The sequence below is a fragment of the Hydra vulgaris genome, chromosome 10, assembly GCF_038396675.1.
Source record: "Hydra vulgaris chromosome 10, alternate assembly HydraT2T_AEP".
Lineage (NCBI taxonomy): Eukaryota > Metazoa > Cnidaria > Hydrozoa > Anthoathecata > Hydridae > Hydra > Hydra vulgaris.
The window spans coordinates 12704661-12717500 of record NC_088929.1 but is presented as its reverse complement, the minus strand read 5'-3'; the positions used below and the strand labels follow the sequence as shown (position 1 = coordinate 12717500).

Sequence of the window (12840 nt, the reverse complement as noted above, 5' to 3'; positions counted from 1 at the left end):
GTTTCAAGTTCTTTTGCATTAATGGAAGTCAAATCAAAACAATTATCTGTTTTTGTTGGATACTTTGTTTTCACTTTGCAAACCTCTGGGTTTAAACAACTTGGATATTCATCTAATCGAATTGAGCATCCACAAAGAAAATGCAACATTTGTTCAAAAGCATTTTCATCTATATCTATTATAGAAACATGAGGCTGCAGAAAGTCTGTATAATGAGCAGAAAACATACTACTGAAAACATTAGAATTATCATTTAAAAACCTTTCTTCACATTCAAATACTTTTCCAGAGGACATTTTTAGTCGGATTATATTCTGATCAAGTTTTTGTCGCTTAGTATTTGAGTTTAAAAAGTTCTTGTCATCTAAGAAAGATAAATGCTATTTTACTCATTAAAAGATGACCATATAAATAAAAAAATAAAAAAACATATAACTAACAAAATAGTAAAATATAATACACAACATAAAACACAAATTAAAAATTTGGTTGATAAATTTTTTTTTTTTACAAGTATTGAATGTTTCCAATTTTTTTTTCATTTTTTAAAAATTAATAAATGTACATCGCTTTGTGAAAATGTACACACCTTTATTGAAAAGTAAGCGTTTAATTTGTCAACATTTTTTTATTCAAATGTAAATGTTCATTTAAAAACTTAAAAAACAAATGCAGTATTTTTTTTTTTTTTAAATATCACATTTTTATTTTACAAACTTTTAGATTTAAAAAAAATGAAATTATTGCAAAGATATTATCGCAAAGAGTATATCTTAGCGATCTTTTATAATCTTTTCAATTTTCTGTATTCTTACCTATTGCTGAGAGTACAAAAAATTACTTTGAAATACTTTAACTTTTTTACTCCTTTATTTTAGTGAGTTTATTAGCAAACTTTTCTTTTGAGTTTATTAGCTAACTTTTTCTTTTTCTTTTTGAGATTATTAGCTAACTTTTTTTTTTTTGAGTTAATTAGCTAACTTTTTTTTTTTGTGCTAATGAATTGATGAATTGTATGCAGTTTTTGCATCCGATTAGAATTAGAATTGTATTGGATTTTAAAAAAATAAAAGATAGTAGCATACTGTTTAGCCAAACTAAAACAAAATCTGCTAAACACTTATATTCACTTCAAATACATTTTGGTTTTGAAACCCCCTTAGAATGAAGTTGAAAAGAGTTTTTTAAAAACTGTACAAAACAGTAACATGTGAATCTCTTAATAGTTTCCAAGGAAATTTGGAAATTTTAAAAAAGGATATTAAAAACTCCATTGAACATCGTCTCATCACCCTATTCAATGATCTCAAACCATACACTAGTACCAAATCCTAGAGATTTTAAAATTTTAATTAATTACTTATTATTATTATTATTATCAGTTTGCTTTTATTATTCCACAACAATATGTGATAAAAAGTAAGCATGTTTAAAATTTTTTGATAAGTATATAAAATATATAATTCATTACATAATATAAAAACTATTACAAAATAACTAAGTGCAATACACAATAATTTCATATTATTTATATATATTATATATAAAAGTTTGAGCAAAACAAAAAGCAGTCTACAGTGTAGTTTGCACAAAAATTTTTAATTTTAAAAATAAAGAGAAAAAAAAGAAAAGTTTAGGTAAAAGTTCATCAAACTACAGTATAGGAGCATAGGGTTGAAAAAAAGTCATAGCCCTAGTGCTTACAAACAACAAAAGAAAAAAGCGCGTTCAGCTTAAGTTAAAAAGCAGTTTTCTGTTTTGTACAAACAATGAATGGAAATGTTATTAAGTCATTACTGCTAACAGACAGATTGGAATGTTTACTATTTTCAAAACATGTTAGTCCAAAAGAGAGTAGAAAATTTAAATTACAAAATTAAAACTTGATAGAATTTTGAAAAATCAAAAGTTTTAAACCGCAAATTTGGAAAAGGGGAGGAGAAAACTTAGTTTTAAAAATTATGCTTCAAACATTTTTAATGACTGAGTTGCTAAAATTTCAGTAATAACTTAATTATTTTTTTAACTCTTTTTTTTTTAGGAAATAGTTAAATAAAAATCTATAAATAATTATTTTTTAAATTTTATTCCTAAGATATATACTTTTTTAATAATAATTCAAATGTGAAAACTTGATTTAAAGTATTTAAATTTTTGAGAACGACTAAAAAATAATAAAACTAGGCAATGTTTCATTGTTTTTATTTAATATTAAAGCTGCAGTAACATATTTCTTCCGGTATTTAAAGCAGTAGTAACATATTTCTTCCGGTAGATAGATTAATGCATTAACAAAAAAACCAAAGCTTTTTGATCTGATTTCCCGGACTTCACACAAAAAAAATTCAAACAAAAAATTTTGCACCCTTTCCCTTGTACGCACTGGTACACTTTTGGGTAACTTCCTCCCCACACCTGCATACATAACTTATGAATGACCTAGAGGAACCAATTTCCAAACCTGACAATCATTGTGCTCCTGGCCTAATAATCACCTGACCTTAATTCCAATAAAAATTGTTGAAATTACCTTAGAAATAAAGTCAAGAAAAATAATAATTTAATGAAAGTCGTGTTTTATTTATTTGTTCCAAACATTGGTGACTTGTAATAGTTTGTAAATGATGATGATTTTAATGTTTAAAATATATTTGAATATATTTTAACCAATATATAAGATGTATACATTAAAAACTGTTATCATTACTATAAAATACTTTTATCAGTGCAAATTAAAAACTCCTCCTTTACTACAAAAATGTTGAATAATTTTATCTGAAATACTTGAATAAAATGAGGTAACACAAAATGGATTATCTGGAATGGTATAAAAATTAGATATAAAAATTACTCATAAGGTTTAAATCACAACAATGACAAACTAATGATACACTGTAAACAAAAAACTGCCACCTATATAGTTAAGCATAATTTATTTTGCTGATAAAATGCTCGTTTGCCTTACCTTACCTAACAATTGGTTAGGTAAGATGGTAAATAGCATGATAAGAAGGTAAATAGCAAATAAGTGTCTGGGAATCATAAAATTCTTCATCAAAAAATATAGGAAAAAAACATAACAGAAAGCATAGAAGTACACATGTCAAAATTATAAACCTTTTGGCTGTAATATTGCAAGAACTTGTAATGTAAAATGTTCAGTACTGATCCCATTCATTCTTGACAAGGCACATAATGCCTCAACTAACAATACAAAGGTTTCACCATCAAGTTTTTCACATTTTTCAAGCATTTTCATAAGTATATCTATAGCTTTTAGTTCGAGGTAGACTCTTCGTTGAAGATGATTTGACCTATGAGCAACATAGCAAAAATTAATACACCAATTTTGAAACATTCCATTTTTTTTGATTTTTAACTTTTATAAAATATATTCAAATTGGAAAATCCTAAATACCATCTATAATATTTGCCAGCCTATTTAAATGATCATAACAAAAGTTCCTGATGCGATACCAGATATATAAATTTTAGATATAAAATAAAGATATAAAAAGATAGTGGAATGGTTTCTACTATATAAATGAGTAGTGGGATGACATACCACCTCACTTAGAGCACTGTATATATATATATATATATATATATATATATATATATATATATATATTTATATATATATATATATATATATAAATATATATATATATATATATATATATATATATATATGTATATATATATATATATATGTATATATATATATATATATATCAAACCTCGGAAATAGGAAAATGGAGGTTGGCAATAATTTGCCAACCTCATTCTTTTAGAGTTCGGCATCAGATCAGCAAAAAAATTTAATACAAAGGTCTTACCATAAAACATAGAAGACCTAAAAGTGTTTGAGGTTGGCAATTTTTTGCCGACCTCAAACACTTTTAGGTCGGCAGTTAGGTTGGCATCGCTGAATGGCAACACTAATTCTAAAGGTTGATATTCAATCTGAGGTTTTAGCCGGACAATGCCGGATGTCCGACCATTAAATTGAGCCCTGTATATATATATATATATATATATATATATATATATATATATATATATATATATATATATATATATATATATATATATATATATATATATATATATATATATATATATATATATATATATATATATATATATATATATATCTGGGACGAACCTAGACCTGTTTTAGTACCGTTGGAGCGGTATGGGCACCCAAAAATTATTTTTTATTTTTTTTTTGCTTTTTTATTAAAAATAGAAAAAAAAATTTTAACTTTTAAATGCAGTAGTATATAAATAATTTTCAGTTTATTATAGATACTTAATTTTTTCTTTTGTCAATAAAATGAATTAAAAAGAGCTTTTTTACGTAATTACTTGACATAACTGTTCTTTGGTTACTAACTGAACGTTAGTTTTATAAAATTAAAAGTCATTAAAAAACTTAACTTTAAAAATTTGCTGCAAAAATTTATATCAATGAAATGTTTAAAAAATTTGCTTTTTCAAAAGATAAAACGGCTTTAAAATATTTATTCAAAGTAAAGTTAACTTTTGTTTTTTGGCAATTAAAAGAAAACTGCTTCTGATAATAAATGAACAAAAGTTATGTCTTAATAACTATCGCGCAAATTTAATTTTTAAATAAATGAACTTTTTATCTTTAACTTTACGTGAAGGAAAACAAAAAAACAAAAGGTAAACTTTTGCAAAAATTTTGGTTATTTTCTTTTTGATTTTTTCTTTTTTAAATAATAAAAATAACGATTACAATAAAATAATAAAAGTTTAATTAAGATCTGTTTAAAATAATGTAACGTAATTTATGTAAATTATGTTAGTGTATTTTGCAAATACACTCCCTGATGACACTTTCTGATTTTACAAAAACTCTTCCTGATGATCCAGCAATGGTGAAACTTCAAGTCGAAGATAAAAGTTAGATAAGTGTTTTTTACTAATTTATTATTGCTCTGTTCTTTAAGAACATTGAGCACTCTATTTGTAAAATACACTAACATAATTTACATATATATATATATATATATATATATATATATATATATATATATATATATATATATATTTATATATATATATATATACACACATACATTTTTTTCTCTAACACAGTTGTGTTATAGAAAATTTTTTTTAAATATTTGTCAACATTTAACTAATAAAATATTTTACTCATTTTACTTTGAATATTTTTTCTTTTGTTACCTGCAACATTTACTCATATATATATATATATATATATATATATATATATATATATATATATATATATATATATATATATATATATATATATATATATATATATATATATATATATATATATATATATATGTATATATATATATATATATATATATATATATATATATATATATATATATATATATATTTATATATATATACACACACACATTTTTTTCTCTAACACAGTTGTGTTATAGAAAATTTTTTTTAAATATTTGTCAACATTTAACTAATAAAATATTTTACTCATTTTACTTTGAATATTTTTTCTTTTGTTACCTGCAACATTTACTCATATATATATATATATATATATATATATATATATATATATATATATATATATATATATATATATATATATATATATATATATGTATATATATTTATATATACACATACATACATATATACATACCGTGCTCTACGAGCACGGTATGTATATATGCACATTATTTATTTATATAATAAAAACCATATATATATATACATATATATATATATATATATATATATATATATATATATATATATATATATATATATATATATATATATATATATCAGGGGCTAATCTAGACCCTTTTTGACAGCGCCAACCATATTAGGTAGCCGATTGGGGTACCGCCAAAATTAAGAAATGGAGGATTTTTTTTTTACAGCAAATACTGTTTTTTTTCGCAAAAAAATAACAAATTTCTTTACAGAAAGGCGCCGACGCAGGGATACCGCCGTCCAAATTATTTTCCTAGAATATATATATATATATATATATATATATATATATATATATATATATATATATATATATATATATGTATATATATATATATATATATATATACACACACACACAAACATTAGGGTGGTTCAAATACAACATTTTTGAAAAATATCTGCTGATATATTTACTTAAATAAAATAACACTAGATTTTAAAATTTTTTAAACAAAATTTATTTTTAGGGGTTGCTCATAAGAATAAAAAAATCTTGTGAAAATGCACTTTTTTCATTTTTAGTTAATCATAGAAATATCATTTCCTATGGTGTTAAATTTAAAATAAATTTTTTTTTTATAAAGAAGATTTTTTGAAACTCTTCTATATCTTTCTTCAATTGAGACCGAACATCATATAGTTTGAAAAAACTTTTTTTTTTGGCACCTGTTAAATGTTCTGGGTTATATATATATATATATATATATATATATATATATATATATATATATATATATATATATATATATATATAAAAGGACCTGTTAAATGTTCAAGGGTTTTGAGCAACCTCTAAAAACCCAGTGTTATTTATCATATAGTACACATTAAGGGGTACCAGCATATATTTTTGAAAAATATATGCTGGTACCCCTTTGCTTTTTAAACCAACTTAATATACACATACCATACATTGACTTACCATACTACATGAGGAAGGGAAACAACACATCGCTCTTTAAGTTCCATACTCCCAGTAAGAAATATATGTGAAAAAACACCTTTACCATATGATGACTCACTTTGTGATCGTAAATTAGAAATTAAAAATTTACCCCAATCATAAGTTGTTTTTGACGGCATTTTAGTGATGTTAAGGTAACCAAAATCAACACAATCTGTTAAATCTGGACTGCTAATTAATGTATCTTTATTCATCTTTTCACGAGCTTTATTTAGTAAAATAGAGAGCATTTCTAGAGACCAGCCTGTGCAAAGACGCAAATAAAGACGCGGTATTAATCTTTGTTTTATCAAAACATCAAAACAGTGAGAATTTAATGTTAATCTGTTTAATATTCTAGCACACTTTGGATTCGGCTTAAAGGACAATAATAGGTAGTTATTTAAAGAATTAAAACCAGGAAGATCAAGAAAAAAAGTGCTAGGATCACGGGCTTGAGAAAACCTCGATAAAAGCAATAAAATGTCATGAATAGGACCCCTTGTTCCATGTATCATTGAAAGCCGTCCATCAGCACTTTGATAGTGATATGGTAATGAATTTGAAGGAGAACTGGCATTATCATGGTAAATGTCCGAAAAGTCTTGTTCTGGCGAGTTTTGAGGAGAAGATATAGATGGAGACATAGGAGGAGAGTAACTAGGTGAAATATTTGGAGAATATGATGGGATAGAATAATGAGGTGATTGTGGGTTATACGGTGAAGATTCTGGAGAAGAGCAACACCAAAGTTGTCTGCTTATATCTTCTTCTATAGAGGTTTGAGAGATACCTGTTTTCTCTTTTAATAATTCACTTTTTTTTGTATCATCATATTCACGCTTTAACTTTAGATCATTTTCAACACACATGTCAGCAGTATTTTTGTCATCACTTTCTTCATTGTTATCTTGATTTTGACAATATTCTATGTAAGTTAAGCGATCTAAATATTTTAACAATGCAGGAATAGTATTAGCTCTTATTAATAAGCCTAAACTTGAATCGTCAAACAAAAACCAAACAAATGCAGCTACAATTGATTCATGAAAATGTATATAATCATCGTGTTGCAAAATATTAACTAGCCATGGTAAAACTCCAGCTGTTTTCATCCGATTTCGACTAACAGCTTCTCTTGCACAAAGACAAAGACCTTGAGTAGCATACTTAAATGTGTCAGAATGATCAATTTTTTTAATACGGTCAATAAAAACTTCAATTCCTCCTTCCATTGCTACACCAACTCGACAACCGCTATTCAAGGTAAGTAGGAACAGTATTTCAATGCCAACCTCACAATAACATTCAACACTAGAGAGCTGAATAACTTTTTGTAGTGTTGACTCTTCCACAGCTCTATAAAAAACTTCTGTCGATTGACTTTTCAGCATTCCACATAACATACGTAGAGTTAGCAGAATAGCATTTTGATTACTAGAATGCATATAAGCAAGAAGATTTGGAAATTGGTCATTTTCAGCAGCAAACTTAGATGATTTTTTAGTAACACATATAATTCTTAAAGCACGTAATGAAGCAGTTTGGCATTTTAATTCTACGCAACACCCATGTCTAATAATTAAATCAATTACATTTTTTTCCTGAACTTTTTCCAAACAAACTGGGTCTTTTGAAAGATTTGATAAAAGTCTTATAGCTCTGCTAGTTTGTTCACAGCTATTTATTTTCTCCATTAGATTTGCTAAAAGGCAAAAATAATTTTTTTTTTTTTTTTTGCAAAGTGCAGTTGTTTAAAACAATAAGCTTAAAGTAGAAAACAATAAAAACTTACCAACAAGCGGTATCAGCTTCATTTCAAGTAACTATAAAAGAATAATAGGCATTTATACCCATTTTCATAACTAAAATACTGCTTCTGCCCTCTTTGTTGTTATGAAAGCAAAATCAGCATAAGTACTATATGAATAATAAATTATATACATCCGACTTGTTTCCCCTGTTTATAAATCCATTTAATGGAGTTGTTTGTTTCAGGGTTAAAAGTCGTTGTAAAAACATTGTTCAGTTCCCTTTGTAAGTGTCTGATTGCACGAGGGAGAACCTATAAAGTAAAAATATTTATAAATCTAATACATCTTTTCTTGTCTGTTGATGAATATTAGCACAGTTTGCTAATATAGACAAGACCAATGAATTGTATTTTCCATCTTTTTTGTTAAGAAGACCGATCAAACTATTTAAAGCGTCACTTTGATTATAAAGTTCTTCAATTAAATGGTTTGATTTTGTTTTCGACATAATAATATGTAAAACATGAAATATTTTTTCATCAACATTGTTGTCATCAGCGATGATTTTAATTAACCGCTTAATGTTCATGGAGTCTGACATTACTACATTTCAAGAAACTGCTTAGCATGTCCAACAGTGATTTTAGGGGAAATATCACATATGACGTGGTGAAAGCCGCTTTATATATAAAGCCGGTCAAGTGTAGCATCGAAAATCAAAACCGGCGATTTAATAATCGACTTTTCCATACAATCGATAATAGAACCCTTTGTAAAAAATAATTGCTTTATATAATTTGATACAAAAGTAGGTTTAACAAGCAATATATAAGAAAAATTGTTCAAATATTTAATTATTAAAGAATTTAACTAAAAATTGATTACCTTGTTTTATATCGATCCATGTTTTAAATTATTTTCGAACACGATTGGGGCTCGGTGATAAGACAAAATAATGTCTTCTACTTGCCCCGCCAGTTTTTTTTTAGTTTTTTTATATTTTTAGGCTATTTAGGTGCTCCTAGAAGTCCTTACGGTCTTATGACAGAGCACCGCGGAAGAGCATTTAACTAGAAGTTCACGCCTACTTCCTTACCAATGTCGCTTATTGGGCTAGAGCCGGGGTCGAACATGGAACAAAAAAAAACAACCACAACAACAAAAAATGCCGTCGAGCTCCTATTGATAGTGCAAAGAGCAGCGGTTTCCAAACAGAGGGTCGAGAGCCCAGAGGGATTTGCCTGACAATTTACCTGGGTAAATTGTCAGGCAAATCCCTCTGGGCTCTCGACCCTCTGTTTGGAAAAAGCCATAAAACCTTCTGAAAAAATATTTTTTACGCGAGTCAGTGGTTTTTTCTATTATTTTAAGTTTGACCATTACTCCTACTCTGACTACAGTCATTACCCCCCGAAACGTCGTACAATACTATGATTCATTCAACAGATATCAAGAGCCAATATAATTTAATTATTTTAAACATTTCAAATCTTGCAACCAACGGGCAGGCGTTTTCGTAATTTTTGACATTTTTACTTATATTTAAACTTTATTTTGCATGAGGGTTCCAGATTACAAGTTCCAATTAATGTTTAGAAAAACTAGCATTCCGCTGTTTCGGGTGCCAAAGATGCCCGCTGTCAAATGACCACACGTCCATCAGTCGAGAAGCACAATTTGATGGCACTAAAGTTAAAGTTATTCACATGTACTTGCATAATTATACTTTTCAGGTTTAAAAAGAATTTTGTCCGAGAGACAAACTAATACACGAGTTGGAGGAGTTATGTTTTACGTAAAGGAAAACATTGTATATAAGGTAAAGAATAAAAAGTGACTTGCTTGGTATGCGGTTTTATCGTGGTTTTCTTCTAATGTTTTTAGAAATTTTCATGGAGATAAAGAACTATTAAAGTTTTTAATTATTAAAATTTTAACTGTTAAAGTTTTAACTATTAAAATTAAAAAAAAAAATTATTGTTTACTTATAAAATTTTTAGCAATTTTTCAAGATCTTCTTTTACATACTCTCGAGTCCCTAATAAAAGGGAAGAGATGTTTATTAATTTTAGAAAAATTTTCCCACCCACCTCAAAGTAATTAAACCCTCCCCCTTCCTTCCCCGTTTATTAATTTTTACTTGTTATATATATAAAAAAACAAATCAGTGAAAATAGGCCTTAAGAACTAAAAAATAATTATATAATTACTTTCTAATTTTTAAGGCCGATTTTCACTGATTATTAACTAAAATTTTTTATAAAAGATGTTTATATTGTAAAAATAGTATTGTAAAAATTATATTGTAAAAAATGATATTGTAAAAATGATATTGTAACATAAAAAACCCCCTCCTCCTTTTATTGAACCCTCTCCCCCCCCCCCCCACCTCCCTCTATTTAATAGATCTTTAGATTTGGACTAAATTCCTAACCCCTCCCCTTTTATTTCCGCCACACCTTGTATTATAGACTCCGAAAGTTATTAGATTAAATAAGGAGGGGGTGAAAAGATCTGATAAACAGGGGGAGGGGTAAGTTTAATGAAAAGGTGGGGGGTAGGACTTAGAATTTTTTGGTGTTACAATATAATCCAAACTAATATTTTTTACAAAACACGGATTTAACTATTTAGATCTAGCATGGCTTGCGGTCAAATGCGCATTTTCTAACAGCTGTTTTATCATAATTTCAATCGGATTTAATATGCTAATATAAGATTTTTACTTTGCATAGTAGGCCAGAGATCGGCATTTATGCATCACTGCATCACCCTGCATCACGAGTATTTGTGGAAACTTTTTTTTTTGCAAAATTTTGAAAGCAAATACCCCAAAATAAAAAAAATCTGTAGTTTAAATATTTTCATTTTTGTTTTAGGAGTCCTGGGAAAGTTTTCTAGCATTTCCTTTTAAAAAACTTTTTTTTTTTTTAAAAAGAAAAAAAAGAAGATACTCATAAAATTGAATTTCACCTTGTAAGCGCAGTTTTTTTAATTAAAATTTTATAGTCTCAATATGGGTATATGCTTTATTTTAGAAAACTTAACAAATAAAAATAATCTTGTATTTTATAACTTTTTTCTTAACTCTAAATATGACAGTTAAAGTATTACAAAATATAATAAAATGTTACCATAAATGACATAAATAACATAAAATGGCTAAAGATCTTTTTTTGCCCACGTTTTTCCACTATAGGAATAACTTTTTTACAGTGTCATAATATTGTAGAAGGTTTCTCATTAAAAAATATCTTGCGCAAAGTTGCGCAAATAAAAGTTTAGCAAGTTTTAAACACAAGACTCGTTTGTCATTTTTAATTGTTCAAAGCACATTGTTGTTAAGTATGGAATCTGAATAATTAAGTGCAATTACGGAAACTACAAGAAACAATAATATCTAATGCTATTCCACTTTATTAGGTATGTGGGTTTTTTATTTATGAACTTAAACTTATTTCAGTTAGTTATCGATTATGTTTTTTTTTTTATTTTATTTTATTTAGGTACCCCAAGAAGTCCCTAAGGTCTTATCACAGAGCACCGCGGATGAGCCTCCTTCCAAACCGATGTCGCAGGACTTGCTCAGAGGTGGGGTTTAAACCATGAATCCTTTGTTTCTGAGGCAAGTGCGCTACCACTGCGCCACGGCTGCTAATTCTTTTTGCCCTGTTCAACCTTTTTTTTTAATTTATTTCGTCATTTTCATAACAAGTTATTTACAAAATATTTTGAGCTATGATATGACCGGAGCAGACAGAAGACAAAAGCCTTATCATCTAGCCCCGTTGCATCGTTTACACTATCATAGATCTATCATAAAATTTTACAAAATTAGTAAAATAATATATATACTTTCAAATAAACATTTTACATTTTATTATACATAAAAAAAAAATATATTTTTACACATAAAATATATATATATATATATATATATATATATATATATATATATATATATATATATATATATATATATATATATATATATATATATATATATAAAAGAAATAAATACACATTTAAATAAATAAGCAAAAAAATGTGTTTTGCTTTTTAGCCAACCAAAGAAAAATTAAGAATTAAAAAAAGAAGATATTAAAAATAAAATGGAATTTGAGATATGTCATAATCAAGTAACTGTTATTTTAAAATAATTTTCAAAGTTTGAAGTGAAATTATAGTTTTACTTTCAATTGGAAGGAATGAGTTTCACAATTGTGTCCCTCAGTATGTTATTGAGAAATTAGATTTTTGTAATAAGGTGTTTGGTACCTGGTTGTTATGCAATGAATGCTTTGTTTGATATTTATGATTAATAATAAGAAAAGTTTGTCAAAAATATTTGGCAGCATACGATATTTCAATCTAAACATGAAT

The 12840-nt window shown here is 26.5% G+C and overlaps 1 protein-coding gene across 1 annotated transcript in view; it reads right to left on the bottom strand.

The window, feature by feature from the left end:
• Nucleotides 1–9159, bottom strand: part of LOC100209406 (armadillo repeat-containing protein 5) — a 9808-nt gene extending 649 nt beyond the window's left edge. Inside the window, exons 1-5 of the mRNA XM_065807274.1 lie at nucleotides 8801–9159; nucleotides 8499–8529; nucleotides 6683–8408; nucleotides 3118–3314; nucleotides 1–364 (exon numbers count right to left, since the gene is read on the bottom strand). The exon at nucleotides 1–364 is cut by the window's left edge and continues 649 nt beyond it. Coding sequence (XP_065663346.1) covers nucleotides 1–364; nucleotides 3118–3314; nucleotides 6683–8408; nucleotides 8499–8529; nucleotides 8801–9058 — 2576 coding nt within the window. The 5' untranslated portion in view covers nucleotides 9059–9159. The remainder of the gene's footprint in view (nucleotides 365–3117; nucleotides 3315–6682; nucleotides 8409–8498; nucleotides 8530–8800) is intronic.
• Nucleotides 9160–12840: the final 3681 nt, after the last annotated feature.